The following is a 23,830-nucleotide window of genomic DNA, read 5'->3' on the forward strand; positions in this document are numbered from 1 at the left end:
ATGCTGGTCTGGTGTTTCATATTAAAAAAAAAAAAACAGGTATGAAATTCTTGGCTCCGGATTTATTTTGCGTCCTCCTGAGAACGTGGTACTATTTGGAAATAAATAATCATGCTGTAAATAAGATTTTACTCTTGAGTTCTTGTCAGTCACGTCTTTACTGTAAATCCTGGAAAGTCTTTGGATACTATCAGCCATGCCTCTGCCTCAGAAGGCCGTTGGTCCCGTTGCTGAACAGTTTCTAGAAAAGTGGATCACAGCAGACCAGACATTCTTTTCAGGAGGGCGTTCTGGTCCTGGGGGTTCATGGCCTCATAGGTGTCCAGCTTCAGGGAGAAGGTGGCGTTGCCTGATGTCAGCGTTCTCAGGATGGTGGAGTAGCCCTTTGGAAGGAAGCCAGTATGTAAATAACTATCAGGGCGACCCATTAAAACCAAAAACCACAGACCAGATGTTTGAATTGGATGCCATCTCACCATCATCTCCGCCAGCGGCACAGTTGCTAGTAGCACCTTGTTATCAAGACGACTCTGGATATCTCGGACGGTTCCTCGTCTTTGGGCTAAATCCCCCAGCACGGAGCCAAGGTACTCCTCGCTGACGGTCACCTCCAGTGACATCACTGGCTCCAGGACCTGACCTCCTGCTAGCCTCAAGGCCTGCGTCCAGAGAAGCACAACGGCAGCTTAGCTATCGATAATCCTGCATTTTGCAGTTATCACACAGGAAGCCGTGGCGGTTTACCTTCAGCATGCAGCGGGACACGCAGGCGGACACCATGGCAGGAGACGTTCCCGGTTCCATGTTCACGCTCTGAATCAGTGTGGATACACCCAGTAAAGGATAACCAAGCAGTGGACCTGAGGGTGGAAGCAGGGGTTGAAGTCACTTAGAGGACCTGGTTACTTCTCAAACAACACGATCTGGCAAAATGAGCTCCGTTGAATGATACCTTGAAGATTTGAGCTTTGCACTCCGTTCTCCACCGCCTCTTTCATTTCTGCTGACAGCTGCCCCCCCAGTTCCTCTGTGAACGCCATTTCACACAAACCACCCGAAGAGAAGATGTCCACAGGTTTGACGGCCAGCTCCACTGTCACAACATGCCGCCTCTCCCCGATGGTGCGGTCCACCGTATCTGCATTATAAGACAAGCAGGAAGAGTCATACAGGAAGGAAAAGAGGGAGAAATGCAGAATGTTGTTGAGAAGAATTACGTCTCCCCGTCTCATAACCTGACTGACAGATTGAGAAATGTGTGCACCTGTCGCAGAGCCCTCCTGGAGAATCGTCTCCCTGTAAGCCACCTGCAGAGGTCCGAGGTGAGTCTCGATGCCGTACTCTCTCCTGATTCGATCGTGGATGATCTCGATGTGCAGCTCTCCCATCCCACACAAAATGGTCTGAGGGAGGACAGCGACACGTTCAGTGGACTCATTGTGGCAGGTGCTCTGACTAAAGGAAGTGCTGGCTAATCCAATGATGGCATTACCTGGCCAGAGTCAGGGTCAACCCTGACTTTGAGACTGGGGTCTTCTCTCTGGAGGCAGTTGAGTGCGTTCTCAAGATCTTTTGGGGGGAAGAAAAAGGTGGTGAGTACAAAGAGTTGCTGGAGGAGGGAGCAAAGCTATAACTGCTGTCACTGACCAGCCTGTTTGGCCATGGTGGGCGGCTCTATGGTGCAGAAGAAGACTGGATCAGGGACCTCCACCCCTGAGAGGACCACAGTGGTGTGCTCCCCGCTCTTCTTCCCTGTCCCGCCGTCTTTTTGGGCTCGGCGGGCTGCAGCTGCTGCTGAAGCCTTCGATGACACGATGGTGTCCCCTGTGACGGTCTTCAGTGAAAGAGGAAAACTTCAATAACCTGTTTGAAGGGGAAACCTTAGAAATAATGAGGAATGTGAGGAATTAATGTCTGACCTGCTTCAGTCCTACAGTCAGAGCGATGTTTCCCGCTGTCATCGAGGAGATTTCTACATGCTGATCAGCAAACGGCACCAGCAGCCTGCTCATCCTCTCACTAAACGCAACATGACACAATAAAGACAAGCTCTGACCTCATACTAAAGGTTTCACTTAAAACTGACTGGTAGTTCAGGGGTCAATCAGGGTTGCGTGGTTGTAATGGGAACTACGCACGTGCTGTTCCTGTTGATGTTGTGGACAGCAGTCTGTGGTTTCAGAGCGCCAGAGTAAATCCTGAGAAACACCAGAGGACCACGCTGCTTGTCATGCAGAACCTTGAAGGCCAGAGCACACAAGTCGTCCTTGTACCACCGCCTGCAGTACGGTAGGACAACAACGGACAAATATGGATAAAACATATTTCCATAACAGCATGGCATATTCATTGAAGGACTATTCCTGCATGACTTCCTTCAATTTAAAGGACTCAAATCATGCCGGAATCTTCCTTTAACTCACTGCAACGTTCTGGTCTGAATTCACTCACACCAGGTCGTGGTGCCGTTCACTGGGGGCGGGCAGGTAGGCGGCGATGGCATCTAGAAGAGGCTGAACGCCTTTGTTTTTCAAAGAGCTCCCACAGAGCACCGGGACGCCTGCACGGGCCAGAGTCACCCGCCGCACAGCCTCCTGCAGCTGAGGACACATCCACACTGTTCGCTCTGTATTCACAAGTAACAGCGCGACTTTATGACGCAGTGGCACCACGAAACACATCACCTACTTTTACAGAGGGAACGGCATCAAAATTGTCACTAAAATCAGTCAGCAGCAGTTCAGCAAACTCATCATCCAGATCAGCAATCTGTGAGTGAGAACAGAGATATAAGCTGGAGAACAAATCTGAGACATTTTCACATCTTTTTCAACACTGTTGTCGTGTACCTGCTCGATTAAGGCCATCCTGGCCTCTTTGACCTCCTGCAGGAGTTCTGGCTCATCCGACTGGTCGAGAGGTTTGCTTTCAAACGTCTGTCCATCGTCTCCCAAAGATTTTGGATTCCATATCAGCTTCTGGTTGGTCAACAAGTCGACCACACCTGAGAAGCTTTTGCCGCTGCCGACAGGAATCTGTGAAACAGGATGTCTGTCCATGAGACGGCTGAACGACATGGTGACATACTAACATTAAGTCATTACAAGTTTTACAATGATAAAGACACATTTTCACTCATCTGGCTTCTAATCAATAAGCCTGTTTATTGCGCCGTTGTTGTAAATCTGCAGCTGCTGGGCCTACCTGCAGGAGGACTGGATTGGCTCTCAACTTCTGCCTTATGCTCTCAATGGAAAAACTTAGGCTGTGGAAAAAATGAAAGAGTTAAATTTGGAAAAATAAGATCAGAACTCGGACATGGTCGACCGTTCAGCCACTCACTCTGCTGCAGGCTTATCCATCTTATTCAGGAAGCAAACACAGGGAACGTGGTGCTTCTCTGCTTGCCTCCACACGGTCATAGTCTGAGCCTGTTTTCAAGGGAAGCAACTGAGTTCAGCGTGCACACGGTTATAAAACACAGCAAATATCTCAATGAGAAGAGAAGCAGCTTGAAAGCAGCGGGCTGACCTCGACACCGGCAGAGGCGTCAAACACGGCGACGGCCCCATCGAGAACACGAAGAGCCCGCTCAACCTCCAGAGTGAAGTCAACGTGTCCTGAAATCACACACAGAGTCACACACAGGTGGACGCTCTTTCTCATTATTGGAATGTTTTAATCTCACAAAAATGCCTTTTCTACCTGGGGTGTCTATAAGGTTTATTCTGTAACTTTTCCAGTCAAATGTGACTGCTGCTGACTGTATGGTGATGCCACGCTCCCTCTCTTGAGCCATAAAATCTGTGACTGTGTCCCCATCGTCCACATCTGAAAGCACCCGAGTAGCAGAAATACATTAAAAACACAGGAACAAGCAGATAATCAAGTTTTAAATATGTCCACATCTTGTTTGTTAACCATCCCACACACCTCCGAGCGCTCTCGTATAGCCAGAGTAATAAAGCATCCTCTCTGTGGTTGTTGTCTTTCCAGCATCAATGTGGGCCATGATGCCAATGTTTCGGATCCTGCAGACACAGCGCACGAGTTAACACAGAGCCTGGAGCTGAATGTAAAGAGCAGAGACTGCAGAATGCGATCACTTACTTGGATATATCAGGACTGACCACAGCCCGCAATGATTTGACATCATCTGTGACAGAAAACATGAAGGACAACACTGATGATCTGACCGAATCAGTGATGCTATGTATGATAAGTTTGTATTGCTGAAGTTATGACGGCTCAAAACCCAAAACATTTGTCAAATCTTAACCAGCAAACGTCCAGTTTTTACTTAATAAAAGACCAAACCCAGTAATTGATGGCTCAAACTGGGCTCAGCTGGTTCTTTGATGTTTTAATGTATAAGTGTGCCTTTGTTAAACATACACGCATTTAGCTATTAAATGAACGCACCTTGGAGGAAGCTGTAATGTCTTTTTACATGACAGCTCACTCTACATCTGCAGCACTGGAGCCCAGCAGTGAATAGATACCTTCCCTGTCAATGACAAGGAACCTGTTATAAAGTCAACATGATATTTACATAATTTATCACTGACAGCACTTAGTTTGGCAGGTTTTATCTTACCCGAATCATCCTTCTTAGTGTCCGAAAAGCTCTAACAGGAAACTTTAATGACAGCTTGTCTTCCAAGCTTTTCCCCCAGAATCAGTCTTAGGTTTAAACGATCCACTGTGAAGCAACATTGCGATCAAAAGAAGTCGTCAGCCCACTTGTGATGGCTGCACCAACAAAAGAAGAAGAAGAACGAAGAAAGACACGGAGAATTAAAGCTATATTCAGCATCTAAACTCTACATCTATCCCCGACTAAAGCTTTAAAACGTCCTACAACACAACGTACCGCTCGCTGTCAAATGTCACGCTTTCATAACGTACAACTCTAAAATACATCCTCAGGAAAAAGCGTATGTGTCTTACTTTCCGGCCACGAACACAAATTTCTCCCCGTCAATATCAACAATTATAATATAGTTAAAAATACGTACATACAATTGTTCAGCAACTATTAACCCGGCTTCACCATAGGAAAATCGTGTATTTTCTCTTTAATACGTTTCAGTTTCACAGTTATCTTTCGATAAGCCGAAGCCGATCATATTAAACGAACGGACAAGGCCTACGTCAGGATGACGTACTTCCTCTAATTTCGGCTTCGGGGAAAACAACATCGAAAGGACCCCAGCCCCAAGTTAAAAACACCGAATACTCCGCGTCTTTGCCAACTGTTACCACTTGCGACGCGTTACCTATAACACTTAACTCCTCACACACAAAATGGTAAGAAGACAACCATTTTTTAATCCATCACTTGACTTTTATCAAGCAGTTTACAGGTTAGCATATTGTGCTAGCATTAGCTTTAGTTGACATGTGGCTGGACGACGTGCTGCTCTGCTCTGGTGCTGTGTTTAGTGTTGATATTAAACGTTTCATGATTATGTTGAATTTATTCAACACATTAATTTTGGTTAATAATATCTGTTTTTTTTTTTCAGTTCGGCCCTTAGTGCCCCTGTCGTGTTTGTGATTGTAGATTAAGTTATTTACACAAGGTGTTAAAAACTGCTTAAGAAGTACTTAATTCCTGTCATTTACGAAAGCATTGCCTGTAATTATGAAATTTCAATTAACTTGATTAGCAGGTTAGAATTTAGCTAAATTGTTGTACTTTTGCTGACGTTTGTCTTTTCGCCATTAAACGAGGAATTGATAGATTCAGGTCTGCAATTAACAATGTCATTATTGATTGAGCTGAACATTTATCAGAGCCCGAGATGGCTCCTTCAAATTCCTTGTTTTTCCAACAATCCCAAACCCCAATGTACGAATTTTACAATATACAAACAGTGGAGATTTCTGCACCAAACGGGCGCATTTGTACTCACGGTGAATTAAATTACACGTTTACTTTCTCTTGTGTAGCCCCAGAACGAGCACATTGAGTTACACCGCAAGCGGCACGGCTACCGCCTGGACCACCATGAAAAGAAAAGGAAGAAGGAGAGCCGAGAGGCCCATGAGCGGTCCCACAAAGCCAGGAAGTTGATTGGTTTGAAGGCCAAGCTGTACCACAAACAGAGACATGCAGAGAAGATCCAGATGAAGAAGACGTGAGTAGAGACAGAGAAACGCTGGGCTTGTCTTTTCTAATGTGAGGTGTTTTTAAAAAAGCCAACAATGAAAACAAACAGCTAAATGATCCTGACTTGTATCTCTGCAGCATCAAAATGCATGAACAGAGGAAGACCAAACAGAAGAATGACGATAAGACCCCAGAGGGAGCAGTGCCAGCCTACCTGCTGGACAGAGAGGGACAGTCCCGCGCTAAGGTCCTGTCCAACATGATCAAACAGAAGAGGAAAGAGAAAGCTGTAAGTGTCTGCTTGTCAGCAGCCCCTTTTTCAGTGTTTGTCCATTAACACGCCTCAGTGAAGATTTTATGATAATGACATAAACGTGTGGGAATAACATCACTGGTTTGTAAACACAAATGTGTCATGTTCCCTGTAGGGCAAATGGGAGGTGCCCCTGCCAAAGGTGCGTGCCCAGGGAGAGACAGAAGTGCTGAAAGTCATCAGAACTGGAAAGAGACAAAAGAAAGCATGGAAGAGGATGGTCACTAAAGTGTGCTTTGTCGGCGACGGCTTCACCCGTAAACCTCCAAAATACGAGCGCTTCATCAGGCCCATGGTAAGATCGCAGCATAGCTGGAAGGTTTTCTTCACGTGCAGTCAGGACTGAAGTTAAACTGCGCTTTCTCTTTGAAATGAAGTGACCTCCCTCTTTGTTCCGCTTCAGGGTTTGCGCTTTAAGAAGGCTCACGTCACACATCCAGAGCTGAAGGCCACGTTCTGTCTTCCCATCCTCGGAGTGAAGAAGAACCCCTCCTCGCCCCTCTACACCTCTCTGGGAGTCATCACGAAAGGAACAGTCGTAGAAGTCAATGTCAGCGAGCTGGGCTTGGTTACACAAGGAGGAAAGGTGATCTGGGGTGAGTGCTCAGAAATCCACCGGTCAGTTCGTGTACATGCTCTGCAGTTATGTGTCTTATGTCCTGTTTTTGTAAATACTTGAGAAACATCTGCAAAATGAGAAATTACACTTCCATTTTCAGTTTGAAGAGTTAAACTGTGGCTTGATAAACACAGGTATTGCTGCACAAACACAAAACGTTGGAAATAACATTAAAATAAAGGTGTTCAATCGCACTGTGATAAATTCTAAAGTCTCAATGTAAATATAGTTTAAATATCAGTGTGCTTTGTGATTATGTTGTAACTAAACTCTTTCTGTCGCTTCCCAGGTAAATATGCCCAGGTGACAAACAACCCAGAGAACGACGGCTGCATTAATGCAGTTCTGCTGGTATAAGACTCTTTTTACATGAGGACTGTTGACTCCAACAAAGAACACAAAGATGAAGCAAGCAATGGGCGTCAAACCACAGGACCGTCAGGAATATCACTGATGCTGCACTTGGCAACACGACCGTTTCGTAACAGGACGCTCAAAGGAAAAGGAAATGAGGATTACTGTGTTAAATGTGATATAAATAAACTTGATATGACACCATCTGTTGGACTTTTCTCCTTTGCTTTCTTGTAGAGTCCCTTGCTAATATTCCTGATGGTTCAAAGATTTGTTTCACTGAACGCAGACCCGACACATCGAGCACAGATCGTACAACAAAGCTGCTTTGCTCCGAGCAGCAGAGCAACACACGTAAAAATAACATGAAAAATGAAAAAAGATCAAACCACCAGAAACAAATAACGACCCTGCGATGAAAATGGCTCCCCCCCCCCACAGTACATCAGTATTTTACCAGTATTACGGCAGAAATCTTGTGAAATGTTCACTGTGATCTGTTATTTTCATAGAAAGTCAGAGCCCTCAGAGGGATTGAAACAGCTCTCGCCTCTATCAAAGCCTCTTCCTCTTCCTTCCTGTGCCATTGTGTTCTGTTTGAGGGATTAAAGGGCAGGAAGCAGCTTACAATAAATTTATGGCTTCTAAAAACAGGGTAAATCATGGTGGGTTGCAGCTTTCCACAGCTCCAAACAGACTACAGATCAGTGAAACAGGCCTGAGATCTGAGGCCAGGCTGGATTCTGGACTAAACGTATGTGCGTCTTACAGGCATCATTTATCTGATCTTAACTAGAATTTATCCAACAACACAGTGAGTTAAATATACAAAAATGTGTATCTAAACTAGAATGAACGCATTACAATGCAAGAGCTTCATAGGTGTTACAGTTGAGGTACAGCCTGTGTGAAAATAACTACTTCTACAGGCAGTTTTACTCCAAACGTGTTCTGTTTCGCTCAGGAACTTCACGTCAGCTTCACGCTTTCCCTGCAGCCGTAACCCTCCGCAGCAGGAGGACGAGGCAACCTCACAGCTGTCTTCGGCTCAGAGTTGTACTTTGCACAGCAGCATTTTGCAAGCTATTTGTTACGTAACTCCTACTTCTGTCCAAGCTTTCGACTGCCGCTTCAGGCTTGACGTTCATCCACCTTTGCTTGAGATAGAAGCAGAGGTGAATGGACGTGCTGATATTTAGCTTGTTTCCATACATAGTGGATGTTTAGATTAAAACAGCCTGCAGGCTTTACTTTCAGAGAAGTCTCTATGAATCTGACTTCATCAGTACACGTCTCACAGGTCATTTAAGGCTGAATCCTCTGCAGCTACAACATCCAGTAAACCCAACACAACATTTGTGGAAATACCTGAAGGCCATAATTGACCAGCAGGAGTCCTGCAACCTGTCAAAGGCTGTCTGTGCAAAACAACAGGCCGAAATCCCTCCTGAACACTGTGACAGGCGAGTTTCTTCACACAGGAAGCAAAGGCGTCTCCACCAAGTGTCAAACACATTTCAGTCAATGTGTTCGACACTTTTTGTTGCATGTAACTCTTCATGGATCTGGGCAGATTTATTGAGCACCATCTAGATTTGATGTGAATAGCTGCAGTGGATATACGCTGAACACTTACTTCCCCTGCTGTGTATATGCTGCCTGAGCCTGCAGATACTGTACAGAGGAGAAAAATGAGGCAGCACAGCAGTCAGGACATGACCTCGCATGTCCTCAGGAGCAGCGACGCCCACGACGAGCTGCACTGAAGATGTTGGCGGTCGGTGTTTCTCAGAAAGCAGCTTGTTCAGACACAGTGAAGCTTTGAACTGTCACCCTGTGGTTCACAAGTCATGGCCTGCGCTCTCAGGCTGAAGCATCAGAAACAGCGACGCAAGAAAATTTCATGGTTTATTTGTGATTCATTTGGTGTTTTCCGTCCGTCAACACCAATAATGTTCTTTCACAGTCCACTAAAGCTCCTCCACCTGCAGGGACGGTGAGCGACTACAAAGAAAAGACTAACATTTCTATAATAAAAACATATTACTACTAAGATTTCCTTAGTAGGAGAGCTGCGTTCAGGATGACTCAGCGTTTCCTCGTCTTTAAAGACACTTCACAGAACAAACGGACCACTGGTGTTTTTCTTTAGTCTGAATTTTAAAAAACTGGATCATTGACATCATTACACACGTGTGTTCTGAACACTCTGCGAATCAACTTTTGGTAAAAATCAAACTTTCTTTTCTGTGTTTTTTGTCAGAGAATACAATCCTGAGTTCACACAGTGTCCACCTGCAGCTGCAGAGTCCAGTCGTCACGTTAAGACGTCAGAACTGTGAGGTAAAACCACACCTGGGGAGGGCTCACTGCGGACACGTCCACATCAGTGACAGTGCATATTACTGGTGTACCATGTTGGATATTAAAAGTGTGGCTGCGCTGTATAAAAATCTTACTAAAGTTGATTTTAATATGATGCATATAAACAGTTTTTTGAATTCTGTGTTTGAACAGTGAGACTTCAAGCTCAGCCACCAAGGCCAACGCTGACTGTTAATGGACTCAGTGTGTAAAATGACTCAGTGAATGAGAATTAAGGCTGTTTCTGGTCATCCATACATGTGAAGCACACATTGAAAAAAAAAAAAAACAGTGATTGACTGACAGACGGAAAAGCAGTTCGTCATTAAGAAGCTCTCAGGAAAATGAAACCGTCTCGGAGAATCGCACTGCGGTGTGACATAAACGCCGGATCAAAAGCCTTAATCAGTTACACGGGATAGCATTTCCAGTCTTATTACTTTTTCATTCCGCCGGCGCTCCGCTCGTTCAGCCTGCAGTGTAAGCGAGATGCCACACCGGAGACGACTCTCCAAAATCCTCCGTGAGGCCGGAGGGTCAGACAGAGAAACCTCAGCAGAGACAGCGTCAGAGTTCAGTCAGCTTGACTTCCTCTCTTCAGTCCTTTGGCTGAGAGTGTTTTTATTTTAAAAAGTGCACACAGTGATCGAACAGCGTCCGCCGGGTGCTCGCATTATGTGTAGTAATCCAGCTTGCTCGCTATCGTCTTGCAGCCTTTGACGGAGAACACCCGCTCAGATTTGGGGAAATAGACTAAATCTCTGGCCACCTGGTCGGCCACCTTCTCGTCTGGCTCGAGTCCTCTGGCTATCATCTCTGCCATGGCGCACTGCACGACGTGCCGGTACTCCAGAGGCAGGAACGGGACGAAGAAGTCCACCAGGTTCTTGTCAATCAAGCTCGTGTGCCACAAGCCGCCTGCAGGAAGAGATCGTACCAAAGATCAGCGTTTTCATCAAATCTACTTTCTGAAGCAACAATGAAGCACTCATTTCATGTCTACTCACTTTTCTTGTTGTTGAACACTGACAGAGAGAGCAGCGTCTCCAGGTCTTTGAGCTCGATCTCTTCTCGATCTCTGCCTGCTTTCCAGAAATCTAAAGTGGTCTGTATGATGCTATCTCCTCCAGCGTTGCTGGGAAGAAAAACACAAACAGGCAAATATATTAGAATTTGCCTCTGATTGTCTACTGCTACCGCTGTTTACATCTACCAAAAAACAATATAACACATATAGAAATACATTCTACAACCCCAAAACCCCAATGCTCCAAAAACACCTGTTTGGATCATTCCACAGGTAAACAGGTTCACTGGTAACAGGTGAGAGCATCATGATTGGGTATGAAAGTTGTTCACAAGCGAGGATGGAGTGAGGTTCAGCACTTTGTGAACACATGATTGGATGAAGGATGTTGATTCGTAGAGTCACACCTACAATTCTCCTTTCTTTCTGCATTATTACACACATTTGGTTTCTTTTTGCAGACCTATAAACATGCATTTACACTTTTGTTCCCTTCCTGTGGGTTGAGTGACAACGGTTTACTGGTCAGACCTACCTGAGGAAGATGAAGATGGCTTTCCGATACGAAACTCCGTCCAGCTTGTCGTAGTAGTCCAGGTACGGCTTTATGCTGTCAATCAAGCCGGGATGCATCTTGTCCATCTCGTCAAAGATGAACATGGAGTGTGCACAGTTGGTGACGTTGCCTTTAATCCACTGCTGAAGCTGCGACTGAGGAGGAACAAGAGCACATTTATTCACATAAAGCAGAACAGCACAAAGTCACTGGATTCTGCCTGTCTGTCTGTCATCATACCTTGTAGGTTTCAAACTGACTCTGGTGTGGGAAGTGAAGCTCTGACGTGAAAACATGGACGAAGCTGCTGTCTATTCCCTCTTTGTAAAGGTTTTCTGCGATCAGCTGACTGACGAAATTCTTCCCTGTGCCGGTCCATCCATGCAGGGAGAGCACCAGGGGCTTCTTCGGGTTGTCGTTGGTCATGAATCCGTTCACGGCTTTCAGGATGATGCGAGATGCAATGTGCTGTCCGAACAGTTTGCTGTCCAGGTCAGCCTTGAGACCTGGAGAGGGCACAGCAGAAAGTCAACAGGATGAGAGGCTGCAAACACCTGAATGAAACACCTTTCTCAGACACTGAGATCTCGCCTCACCCTGACTAATGATTAGTTATTAGGTACAGCTCAAACAATGGCTACACTCATTTAATATATCAAATCAAACTTAATTATAAAGCAAAAGAGCATCAAGGTACTTTACAGGTGACTTATAATGGCTGATAATAAGACTGGAAACCAATGACACAACAGTACAAATAATAAAAATAAGAGAATAAAACCAATAAAACAGACTACACATATCAATACTGCAACAAAACATTTAACCAAGTACGAAATCTCACAAAATTTCCATAATGCCCATAAAACACTGTAATAAAAAGCCAGATGATTTCCCCTCTGAGGATCAATAAGGCCTCAACCTGTCCTCAAGCAGGCAACTAAACCAGTCTGACCAGAACACCTGATGGGCCATCCTGCTTCATACGTTGCCAAACAAGCTGATGCACGACCATGCAGAGCTTTATGAAGGGTATTTCCAGTGTAAAGCTAGGGTCTCTGTGTTGACACTCATGTCGTGGTACTTCGTTGTCGCCCAGACTGCAGAGTTGACGTTACAGATGTTTTCCCTGTACACACGGTTTGCACAGCGCCACTGTCTACACGTTAAGCGCCGCATATGCTCACCTGTTGAATTGAAAGCTATCCATTTTGAATCACAACGTTCATGAAAATAATTCCAGATCGTCCGCCCCAGTGTCGCCCCGACACCAACGACCACCGTTGTTGTGATCGGATCAAACGTGTTAACCAGCACGCCGGCTGTCGACAAAACGTGCAACACCAAAAATAAACGTGCTGCTTTCATCGTCGAAACCACTTAATTCGTGACATCAGTTGTATTTATCAGGTAAGAACACCATAACACCACGGCAAAACCGCGCCGGACCTACAGGCTAACAGGCTTCTTTACAACGGGGAACTTCCGCATACGTCATGAGCACGCGACAAAAACACTACAGGCGCTGTTCAACGCACTATCACAGATGTTTGACAAGTTTGAAAAGGGTGCAAAATGGATAATTTTAATGTTTCACAGTTAGCCATATGTAAGTTTATACATTTTTGGTACTCGTATACCGAAGTTACGGTGTAACAGAAGCACACGCTCGGCTAACGTTAACCCAGCCGCTGATATTAACGAGATTACAGCTAACTTAATGAGCTTAAGTGTGAATAGATAGCACAAGAATCAAATATGATGGCTGAGGCGTTTGATGGGTTCCCCTGTCTTACCTGTTCTGTTGAAAGAAATCCACTCGGGTCGACAGCACTCGTGGAAATAGTAGAGAATGTTCTGGTAGCTAGCTAAAAACCCGGTCAGAGCCGCAGCCATGCCAACGGCAATGCTGGTGCTGATGGGCTCGATCGCCTCCGTCATGCCGGAGCAGACAAGCATCCACAGCAGCAGGACGTGTCGCTTCCTCGGTTTCATTTCGGATAAACGTTATTGCTTCATCAGACTAAAACGAAATAAATAAAAAAAAGTCCCAGTGAGCGTGTCAAATTGTTTGCCAAAGCGGACTGAGTAAACAACACAGAGGAGGCACTGTGGGTGTCGTGCACATCCGGGGCTGGTATGACGTCAGAGTCCAAAGGTGACACTTGGGTTCACCTGGAGGCTGCGTGAAGTCCCACCACGGCGCGCAGGGTATCAACTCTGCTGGAGATTTACCTTTTTCAGGACAACACATCCAAAATTCATTTAAAGTGCTTGTTTTTCCACAAACTTCTTCTGATTGTGTTTTTCTTTTGGAACTTAATTTTGTACCACGAATAACTAAAAGTGACAAGATTAAGACACTATTTAATTGGTTTGATTGGTTCTGCAAGAACTGACCACTCGTGCTCTGTGTAACGATGTGGGAACACGGTGTTCTTTTCAGACACTGAGAGTCTGCATTTACGTTTGTAAGTGTTATCAGCGATCATCCCCGTAGCAGTCTGTCTGTGCAGAGGCTTCCTCAGGTCAACGCTGCTCACGAATCCATTCGCAGAGCTCAGGACGGTGTGTGACGCAACGTGCCGTCCGAACAGTTTGCTTTCCAGGTCAGCCTTGAGACCCGGGCAGCAGAAAGTCAACAGGGTGGATTAAACTTTATTAAACAAGTAATGGCAAAGAGCAAAAGGTTCACAGCCAGGAGTTCAGAGACAGAGAGCATCAAAGTGGGGTCAGGAACTGCTGCCGCTGTGGTGACCTTTAAAGTCCACTGAGACAATACATGTGATACCGGGGTGTAAGTGCTGTAATCTTGACATGACTTGATAAATCTGAAATGACAGACTTAAAAATATCTGGAGCTGTTTTGACAATATGAGGTAATGCCCACTTTTTCCTGAGGGTCATGTGGTCAACCTCTCCGGGAACCCTTTCACTCATGTTTTCACTCTCTGGATCAAGCTTGTCTGTGATGAAAGAGTTTCCTCCAGTACTTCACAGTTTCCGTAGCCTGTGGCTTTGCGAGGTTTAGGCACACTTTGAGGACATTATGTGGGTGATGACACAGGAACCAAGAACAGGTTTGAGGCAAATAGGTGAAGACCTGTGATGAATTAAGACCAGTCTCTAGATACTTTACTCTAGATGGCACTCTGACTCTCACATGAACTCCTGATGGTGGTCTTAAATCTGTCTCAAACACAAACAAAGGACCTTCATTTTCAGCTGCTGCCGGTGTTTTTCCTTCCTCTCCTCCAGCCTGTCATTGTGGCGGCGTGTCCTTCCTGGTGTGGACGGGGGCAGATTGCGCTCCTTATGGTCCAGGATTAGGGCTCTTCCTCCAGTTCCTGTCTTCAGGGAGGGGGAAAGATGCAGCTTGAGGACCACCACACCCGACGAAGCCCAGAATCCCTGGTGGGCCGAGATAACTCTGAGGGAAAACAGGGATTAGAGCTTTCTTTGAAGATGCTGTGAAGGATGTCAAAAAAGGACCAAAAAAGTTTGAAAGTAGCCCAACACTCCTTAATTAAGCAGCCAGATTTCTTTCTTTTATGGCTTTATGGTGTAGCATTACTGCACATTGTTAATCATGTTCATTTATCAAACATTAACACTGTATTGACTTGAAATGACAAACTCAAGCATCCTTGAGTTTTTTATTAGCTGTAAATAATAAAATTGTGAAATTGTCATCTCTGGAGCGATGCCATACGCTCAAAAGAATGGTCCAGATCAAAGCAGCAAAGGCCACCATTAAACACCATTAAAGTGTGCATTGCAGGCTTTGTGATTAACATTTTTAGTCTAAGTCCAAGCTGAGATCTTCAAATAATGTCACTTCTTCACTATTTTTCACAGACTTCAGGGAACTCCTCCAGAGGCACAGAGTTTTCAGGGTCCCCCTGGCGTGTAAATTGATTTTGACATGTAATTGGTGGAGTGGCCCTTTAGGGAGCCAAGTGAATTTAAACAGCTGAAAGCTAAGTGTGAAAAAGAAGCGTAACATTACACAGACACACATCAGCTGTGAGCGCAGACTCCAGCGCTGCAGCCTGAGGACTCTGGGCATCTTCTCAATGGTCATCAGGTGGGAATGGAGTAAAAACATCTATTCAGTGTGGACATTGGAAAATGATTTGATAACTCTGACAGACCATAATATTTTGCTTGTCTTAACCGTTTAACTCTGCTGGTTACCAGGTGGGAAACGCCTGAGTGGAGGTCTTTTCTTCTCTCTCGCTCTCACTCATTTCTCCAGTGCTGGTTCATTCAGTGGTTAAAGAATAGAAGAGGGCGCTTGTGGAGGAGTCGGAGCGTTGAGGGCGAGACAGAGGGGACAGGTCAACCTCTAATCTGCCAATAAATGGAGGGCAGTGCCACCACACACTGACCCACCACTCCCCCTCTGTTCACCTCATCTAACCCTTGCCTTAACCCCCCAACCTGAGGCTGCCCGGGCCGGACGGCCACTTGAATCAAACCAGGGTCAAAGTACATTCCTGTGAAGCCAACAATGAGAGGATCTGCAGGGAGGAGATTAGGAGAAGATCAGAGAATTGATGAGGGAGAGACAGATAAATAAGATGAAGAGAGAAAAATCCAGCTGTGAATGCTGTGTGTTAAAAATACAACATGTAGGACTGTGCAGCAGTTACTTGTATATACTGAATATATTGAATTGCTATACCCCATAACACCACCAGGAGGGGCTCACTGCTTTTGTCTGCCAACTGGTTCTCCCTCTCCAGTGCAAAGTTAATGTCTTTTGGGAAGTGCAGAACACACAAATAAGTGAATTACAGTAACTGCAGAAGCTTTCACCGCAGTGGTGATGGAAAGTACAATAAAAAGAAACAGACACAACATTTGGTCCACCAAAGACACAGAATCATGTACAACGGTAACATAGAGGGCCTCATTTTCTAATGAAAAAAAGGTTGCGGTCTAAAAATCTATTATTCTGTCAGCAACCCTCCCCTCTGTTTTCCTGTCTTTCTCACTGTTAGTTTTCCCTCGTCAAATTATGCTGCATTGAGAGTGTTATGCAGCAGCACAAGTATCAGTATTCAATACTCAAGGAAACATCCTACATTGAAAATATTATTCAAGTGAAAGTACGTAAGTGTAATCAGGAAAATGTACTCAAAGTGTTAAAAGTAGAAGTATTAACAGCAGAAAAATGTCCCCTGTGGCTGTTATACTATAATGTATTATATCATTAGATTCTTATTACTCATGCATTCATGTAAAAGCAGGGTTTTACTGCTGTCGCTGGTTGAGATGGAGCTCAATCCAAACCTTAAAATGATTCAAAATAATTGAAATGGTGATAAAAATGGTTGCCAATGAGTTGTTTAATTTCATACTTTATAAACTCTTGACATGCTTAAGTCCCGTCCTGTGTCCGCACGACTTCTTTCTAAGCTGCATCGGGCTGGTTGAGATGTTCCTCTGCAAACTTCAGATGCTGAATTTTGTGCTGAGGACACAGGAAAGGTTTTCCATGAAAGTCGACGTCTGTGAAGGTTCTCGTTCATCCAGCTCACGGTTCTTCTCAGTGCTTCCAAAGACAGCTTGAATTGTTTGTGGTTCTAGAAGACGTTTCGCTGCTCATCCAAAAGGCTTCTTGTGGAGTCTCAGGCATGCGTCCTCTTGCAGGAGTGAAGTTTCTAAAAAATGCGGACAGAGTTAAGTTCCAAAAAAATGCAGCAAATAATAATAAAGAATTTGGCGCAAGAAGAACATCTGCTGTGAGTGTTTGTTCACAAAGTATCACAAAGGTTTCTGCTGTCTTGAGACGTGCCGTGATATTTTTTAGGTGTCTTGAAGCTTTTGTTTCAGGTGTAAAATACTCACTTTCCACCATGTCTTCAAGGCTTATAGAGGATCTGTAGATGGCTTCAAATGTCTTGCCCCGAGCCTGGGGCTCTACACTGTGGAGACAAATCACAATTATCATTATTATTATTATTATTTGGTCATTAGGCTTCAAATTCAACAGTCATTTAATCTTTTAACAACTTTAAATTCACTGATCTGTTGGTAAACTGCATTGCTACATTGAGTTGAGTCTGAGGTCGATGACTATTTTAGTAAGGGCAGTTTCAGTGCTGTGGTATGTCTAAGTATCTGGCCCACTTCCATACCCAAAGACCACTAAACAGTGGAAACTGAGCCATTGTGAGCCAGTTACTTACTGTCTGCCCCTCATTGCACAACAGGTACACTGCACAGTTGCATCTCAAGAGACAATATTAACCCTGCTGGGTCCACTACATTTTCAACACGACCAGTTACCATGTTGTGAACCGCTGTCATCTCAATTTCTGTGACCAGCTGTCCTCATGAGGGCAAAGCCACACATCTTCTCGCAGTGCACACACCTGCATGAACAAGAGCAGTACATTAGAAGACAGAGGAGACACAAACAGCGATGAAGGCCACATCTATAAGTGAGAAGGAGGTTATGCATATTATTCTGAAGCAGGAGCCGAGCGCAGGGCAGTATGGTTTAATCAGCACACACACTGTCACTCTTCATTACAGTCAGCAGGGGGCGACAGCGGGGCGTTTGTGTCCCAGTGACTATGGCTTTTTCCCTGACTTTGACATTTCCATAAACATTTCTCCCCACCAAAAGTTAGCTGGAACAATTTCTACAAAGACTGACGACATATTTAAGCTACTTCCTCCACCTTACTGTCACTTCGAAGTAAAGACTGACGCCCGTTAACGTACATGCGGCTCACATTTGTCCATTTAAAAATGTCGGAAAATAGGCAAATTTAAATAGGTTTGACTGCAACCTTTAAAAAGTGAAAATTGTGATGCCATCCTGAACGTGAACTCGGGACAGCCTAACACAAAGCAGGAAGCTATTAACCAAATTGGAGACACAACGCTCGGTGTTAGTATTTATCTGAAAACTGCTCGACTGTGATTAACAGTAACAGAAATATTGCTAACGTTACAGAAGTTAGTGGACGTTTAAATGGAAGTGGCGTTCGGTTTTAAGGTTTACATTCAAATTTTGAAACGCGTATTTTAAAAAAAAAGTCAATAATAATGAACATCACGTTGCAAAATACAAGCGTTATGAACTTTCTGTAACTTGGACTCACATACTCCCACTCACCATTTTATTCTCGCAGCCGTTTGACCGGAAAGACTACTGCGCCACTACGGAACCTGGGAGCGGCCAAGATTCAAGTACTGTCGCGAAAGGACAGGCTTCACTTACCGCACTAGATAAACATCAACATGTAGTTTGATGTTTTTGTAGTTGAGTGACTCCCTTAAATAGTCTCAGATAACATTTTAGTTAGGGGGGTTGTAAAGGACACGTCATCAGACACGGTTAAACTTGAACTAACTTCTTATACGTTGGTTCAACAACCAGACAAATCAGTTAATGCAAGATCTTATGTGAAGTGTTTTATGGGACGTCAGAGTCGAAGTTATATTACCTGTTTTCATAGAAGTGTTTCGACACAGTTCTTGCACGTTGTCTGAAATGGATGGTGGTCACTGAGGGGTCTTGTTTTGCTTACCAATGGATCCTCGCCACAGGGTAGACAAGTTAAACCATCTAAAATATGGCACAAATCTCCCAAAACACTGGAGAAAATCCCTCTTCGCTCAGACAATTCAAACCAACTGCATGTGTTTGTGTTCTGTTTTTTTTTATATCACACATATACCGACTGAGAGAGCTTTACGGGGTGTCCCAGGAGAGCAAATGAGTCCATCAAGCAGGCCAAGATATAGCTCAGAGGGGAAGGAGGAGTCCATTTGCCTGGTCTGTACTGCTGTACCAGCCTGGAAAGACATTCAGAAACACTGTGCTCAATGTATGTGAGTCCAGATCACTGTCTGCTCCACGAAGGAGTTGTGGTTTGTGCTGGCTGCCAAATAAACGTCAAGGCAATGCTCGTCCTCCAAGCGGTTTCCTGCAGCAGCACCCTGCAGAAAGCCGAATGGCCCCCAGCAAAATGTGAACACAGACATCCCAGCATGCAACAGGACGATACAGGCAACAAAGGGGCTAATGGGTGCTCCACTCGGAGACCGAGACAGAGAGAGAGAGAATACATTTCTGCAGCACAATGCTTGCCGTCATCCAACAAACACGCTCTGAGCTGTCCCTATTGTGTCAGGAGCCCCCAGTCCACTATGTAAACATCCCCTCTGTACCCCATCATGACTATATTCAGACCCCAAGCAGGAAGTGATTTCATATCCAGCATCCGCCTCAGTCTTCCTCTCTCAGGTGGTGAACGTTCCCGGCAGCCGACCTCCCAGACCAAAGGAGGGGGTGATGGAAAGCGGGCAGGGCTCAGTGCAGAGAGGGGCTAGGTTGGACTTGATTAATGCACTTGAATTGAGTGACCAAAAAAACAATGTTACCTCACTCTATTGTTATTCACAGTTCTTTCCTCCAGATTAATTCTATATATCCTGAAAGCATGACACCAACGTGAGCTATGTGAGGGCGTTATCATCGGGACGTTTGTTTTTCTTTCTTCTGTGCATTGTTGCCAACTTTTGCTTTAATTAATTTAATAGATGTCTCTGTTGCTCTGTAGCTGTTGGATGCAAGCAGCTGTTTGCTTTCAATTTAGCCATATGGACAGAAAAAGGCGATGAAACAATATATTTTGTTTTCAGCGTGTTTATGCTGCCCCCAAGTGGCCAAAAAAAGCCACTTATTTCAGGGTTTAGTTAAACCTAAAGGTGCAATGGCTATTTTCATGACCATATAAATTACAGGTACTGAGGACTTGAATTAAAATTAAAATAAACATTTTGGCGTTTATTGCTGCTTTTAACTGCACTTTTAACTTCCTTGAATTTTGGTGGTGGTGGCGGCTTTTGCTCCCGCCAACATTTGGATCACAGTGTTTGTACATTTATACCAAAAGAAGAATGAATACGAAGTCGAACCAGACGCTTGAAGATGTTGACATGATGTAAAACAAAGGTTTTTAAAAACATAAAGATGAAACATTTTCTTTTCTGTGCCTAAAAAATCAATTAAAAAAATCAATGAGAGGTAATGAAAGAGAGAGAAAAAAGAGAGAAATTGAAGGAGACAAAACAGTTTGACTGATTTGACTTAAAGGACATTACAGTTAAATATGACTTTTATTTGAATATATTTAACACTTTTAGGTCATAATGTGTTTGTGGAAGAAATTTAATCACTCTTCCATTTCCAGGCTGAGCAGCAAAGCTCCAAAACAAACCTGAAATTGGTGCCAACTAATCAATCCAGTACGTTTGTAAAAGCACCGACGCCGAACGCTGGTATTAGTTATTATTTTTTTAAATCCCTGAAAACATGACAAATTTGACTTCAAATCATTGAGCTGTAACAGCAGTGAAGGAAAAAAAGAACTGTGAGGAAAGGCATTATGGGCACATAAGACGTGACTAATAGCGGGTTTTCTGGCTGTCTGGCAGGGAAATATAAGAGAGAGTCTAAATGTGTTTGATTTCTTTGAATGACTCCAGCCTGTGAGGAGCCGCGAGGTCACATGACCAAACCCAAACAAAGACTGCTGACAGTTTCAAGGTGACAGCTGAGACAGAAAGGTTGTTTTTGAGGAGGAACTGCTGCGACCTTCAAGGTAACGGCCCTTTCAGTCTTGTTTGCTCGGATGAGTGTATGAGAGTGAGTTAAAAGCTAAATAAACACGAGCTGAATTGGGGTCACAGAGTCTTCAAACAGGTGTCTTGAGGGCAGCTTGAGCAGAGAGCTGGCTCTGCTGTTCAAAAGTAGACACGGATCGAAAACAGAGATGCGTTCTGACTCACAAATCAATCAAACCTGGTGATCAGAAAATGCGATTTCACCGTGATGGGTCGCTGCTTTGGATGTGATCACAGTAGTGCTGATCTACAACTGGATCAGAAGCAGGACTGAACTATCTGCCATCTGTGAATCCCTGCTGGGAGAGGGGCTTGGGAACAACCTGCTGCAGGCCGAGAAGTGAGGGATGAAATGAGGAAACCCAAAATAAATGGAAGGAGGAAGCAACAGCAGGTGGGGCTGAGAAACAAACAAACACGGGGCTTGTTTTACACCCACCTGCTCCAGCGGCTGTCCTTCACACACTGACAGAGCAGACCAGAGTTTAACAGCTGGAAAGTGGACGGATTTATTATTAATTTACCTTGAAGAGACATTTCTCTTTGCTTGAGCAGCTGTGGAAGAAGTTTTCGGACCCTTCTTTATTTTAGGCGCAGTTTGGTTGAGACTGAAGTATCTCACCAACTGCTGGATGGACTGATGTGATGTTGAATTGCTTTGCTGTACGCTGTAACTTTCAAACAAATATTTCCTTCTGAAAGATGTAGTATAAAGTATAAGGTTGCAGGAAATGGACAGTATAGTACTTGAGTAAGCACAGCTAGTTTCTACCACCAGAGCTTTATAATGGTTTTTAACATTTATTCCCTCATTAATAATTATTGGGAGCTTTCATTTTATTTTACCTGATTAAAATTAATCGACAACTGGAATCAGAAAATGTTTTAATACCCACGCAGCCGAAGTTAAATTAGACTTTGCTTAACAGTGTACATATCGCCGTGTTCTGCTTCCTGCTGTTATAATTAACGGCTTCATCAATGGTTAAAAATAATTTATGAATGCCGTATGAATCATTGATGATCCATTTAGACGAACTACCTCTGGGTTGCCAGGTTGTGATAGATCTGACTGCCGTGTCCTCCTCCAGCATGACTTCATTTGTTTTAGAAATAAGATTCAAAGAAATATTACATGAAATACCAAAACCAACATGAGTTTCATGCTGTCTGCTCAGGTGGAGGAAGGAGGACTCAGCACACACACGGTGCATTGCTCTCCCACTAAAAGCTGTGAAGACACACTGAGGGATTCAATAGCCGACACCAAAGGCTCAGGTGTGAGATAAGAGTTAATTGCTTTAAGTTCCCAGACGAAGAGGGAGAAGAGGAGGTCGCTAAAACCATCTGTAACCTTTATATCTTTGCAACTCTGGGAATCCTTTTCATTTACTCTCCCTCCTTTGCTCTTTGACCCTCCTTTACACACACAAACACAACACATGGAGATAATAACCGCCTCCACAGAGAGAAGGAGTCACAATCGCCGAGTGCTGATTGAACTGTGAAAGTGACTCGGTGCCGACAGCCGATGGACCGAGACGCTGATAAGAGCTGTTAGTGAGGCTGGTGATCAATGGTCAAACACCATCTGCACAAGTGTGTGTGTGTGTGTGTGTGTGTGTGTGTGTGTGTGTGTGTGTGTGTGGATGTTTGTGCTCCTGTTTGAGTCACCATCCCCCTCACTGCTCTGATGACCTGACACTCACACCGCGAACAACTCTGAGTGCATATTCAAACTTTGTCTTCACACTTAAGGCTGCTTAAAGGACGTCAATGTCTAGATGTTCACTGACAAAGTGCAATATTTCACCTGTTCTCCCTGCAGCTTGCAACTAAAGTTTGATTTCTTTTGGCACCAGTAGCACTTAAGATTAAAGATGTTGGCTTAATAATGAAAAAGTCAGCAGAGACTCGAAGCACGAGATGCAACATGTTAACTGTATTAATATTTAATCGAAACCATGATCGTCCCTTTGAAACCACTATAAATATTTCTATAATAACAATGTATGACATGTCAGTGCGTCATGTTCCCTTTGTGCAAATACGGGGAAATGAAGACAATAACAAGACAATCAAAGAATTTGGAGGAGTCGGAGTAGAAGTGAAAATGAAAGTGATTTATTCTTAGCTCATCATGTTACTTGCAAGACAAAACAAAGGTTCTCAAAATGTGGGGGAGGACGGGAAAAGGTGGCCTTGCCATATAGGAAAACTGGGCCCGGCTAATTCCTTCCTCTGAAAACAAAAAGACTTGCTTCTATTAAGAACTTCTCCAAAACAAAACAGAGGTGGCACCAACCAATATCCTAATGCCTCTGGATAAAGGTTAGCTATGTGTGAGAAAAGTGTGAAGTTTGTTCAGACAGCGCAGCGGGTCAGGCAAGCTCAAAGCAAGACTCAACTCTGGAGACGAGCTCCTTTTATTGAGTGTCTGAGTGCTGTTAGGCCAGCTCAATGGTTGAGGGAACCAATGAGAAGCCAGATGGGACTGCACAGGTGCAAACCAGTCCTGTTGTTAGCACCTGGAGAGGGAAGACAGACATCCTACAGGCACTTTGGCCCCACCTGGTACGTAACACAAGGTGAAAACAGGCCGTCAAGTGAGTTTCTAAGCGAGATTCTGAAATGTTGATAAAAAAAGAAAAAGAAAATGTGGATATGGCACATTTCCATAAACTGGAGCAGATAAACTAGTCTACGCAGAGCCTAGTTGCAGAGAGTGAATATTGGACTTCACTGGTTGACCAGAAAACTCCAGCTGAATGAAAATGTTGCTCTGTAACTTCTCTGTGTGTAAAAAAGCAACTGTTATCAACTTAGAACAT

General features: G+C 44.3%; 3 protein-coding genes and 1 long non-coding RNA gene across 5 annotated transcripts; 1 reads left to right on the forward strand and 3 right to left on the reverse strand.

The window, feature by feature from the left end:
* Nucleotides 1-42: 42 nt before the first annotated feature.
* gfm2 (GTP dependent ribosome recycling factor mitochondrial 2) lies at nt 43-4,914 on the reverse strand. Its single transcript, XM_070989234.1, has 20 exons — nt 4,598-4,914; nt 4,423-4,507; nt 4,111-4,156; nt 3,934-4,031; nt 3,706-3,831; nt 3,532-3,620; nt 3,343-3,431; nt 3,205-3,265; nt 2,850-3,035; nt 2,689-2,769; nt 2,452-2,600; nt 2,139-2,279; nt 1,920-2,019; nt 1,648-1,834; nt 1,493-1,569; nt 1,265-1,403; nt 953-1,138; nt 745-860; nt 477-659; nt 43-383 (listed from the first exon to the last, which is right to left on the reverse strand). Exons 1-20 carry the CDS (start codon nt 4,604-4,606, stop codon nt 255-257), a joined length of 2,277 nt encoding a protein of 758 aa, XP_070845335.1. The 5' UTR covers nt 4,607-4,914; the 3' UTR covers nt 43-254.
* A 247-nt stretch (nt 4,915-5,161) lies between these two features.
* nsa2 (NSA2 ribosome biogenesis homolog (S. cerevisiae)) lies at nt 5,162-7,605 on the forward strand. The gene is made up of 6 exons (XM_070988804.1): nt 5,162-5,310; nt 5,956-6,143; nt 6,254-6,404; nt 6,544-6,723; nt 6,832-7,024; nt 7,337-7,605. Exons 1-6 carry the CDS (start codon nt 5,308-5,310, stop codon nt 7,402-7,404), a joined length of 783 nt encoding a protein of 260 aa, XP_070844905.1. The 5' UTR covers nt 5,162-5,307; the 3' UTR covers nt 7,405-7,605.
* Nucleotides 7,606-9,296: 1,691 nt separating this feature from the next.
* On the reverse strand, nt 9,297-13,489 carry tor1 (torsin family 1). 2 transcript variants are annotated; one of them, XM_070989025.1, is made up of 5 exons: nt 13,145-13,489; nt 11,589-11,854; nt 11,328-11,503; nt 10,773-10,900; nt 9,297-10,683 (listed from the first exon to the last, which is right to left on the reverse strand). In XM_070989025.1, exons 1-5 carry the CDS (start codon nt 13,341-13,343, stop codon nt 10,439-10,441), a joined length of 1,014 nt encoding a protein of 337 aa, XP_070845126.1. In that variant the 5' UTR covers nt 13,344-13,489; the 3' UTR covers nt 9,297-10,438. The 2 variants fall into 2 exon arrangements, with proteins under 2 accessions (XP_070845126.1, XP_070845127.1); XM_070989026.1 differs by lacking the exon at nt 13,145-13,489 and adding an exon at nt 12,536-12,844.
* Nucleotides 13,490-16,684: 3,195 nt separating this feature from the next.
* On the reverse strand, nt 16,685-18,505 carry LOC139349042 (uncharacterized). The gene is made up of 4 exons (XR_011603431.1): nt 18,484-18,505; nt 17,646-17,731; nt 17,205-17,281; nt 16,685-17,017 (listed from the first exon to the last, which is right to left on the reverse strand). It is a non-coding gene; the product is annotated as an uncharacterized lncRNA (long non-coding RNA).
* Between the last annotated feature and the right edge of the window lie 5,325 nt (nt 18,506-23,830).

The sequence above is a fragment of the Chaetodon trifascialis genome, chromosome 20, assembly GCF_039877785.1.
Source record: "Chaetodon trifascialis isolate fChaTrf1 chromosome 20, fChaTrf1.hap1, whole genome shotgun sequence".
NCBI classification, from domain to species: domain Eukaryota; kingdom Metazoa; phylum Chordata; class Actinopteri; order Chaetodontiformes; family Chaetodontidae; genus Chaetodon; species Chaetodon trifascialis.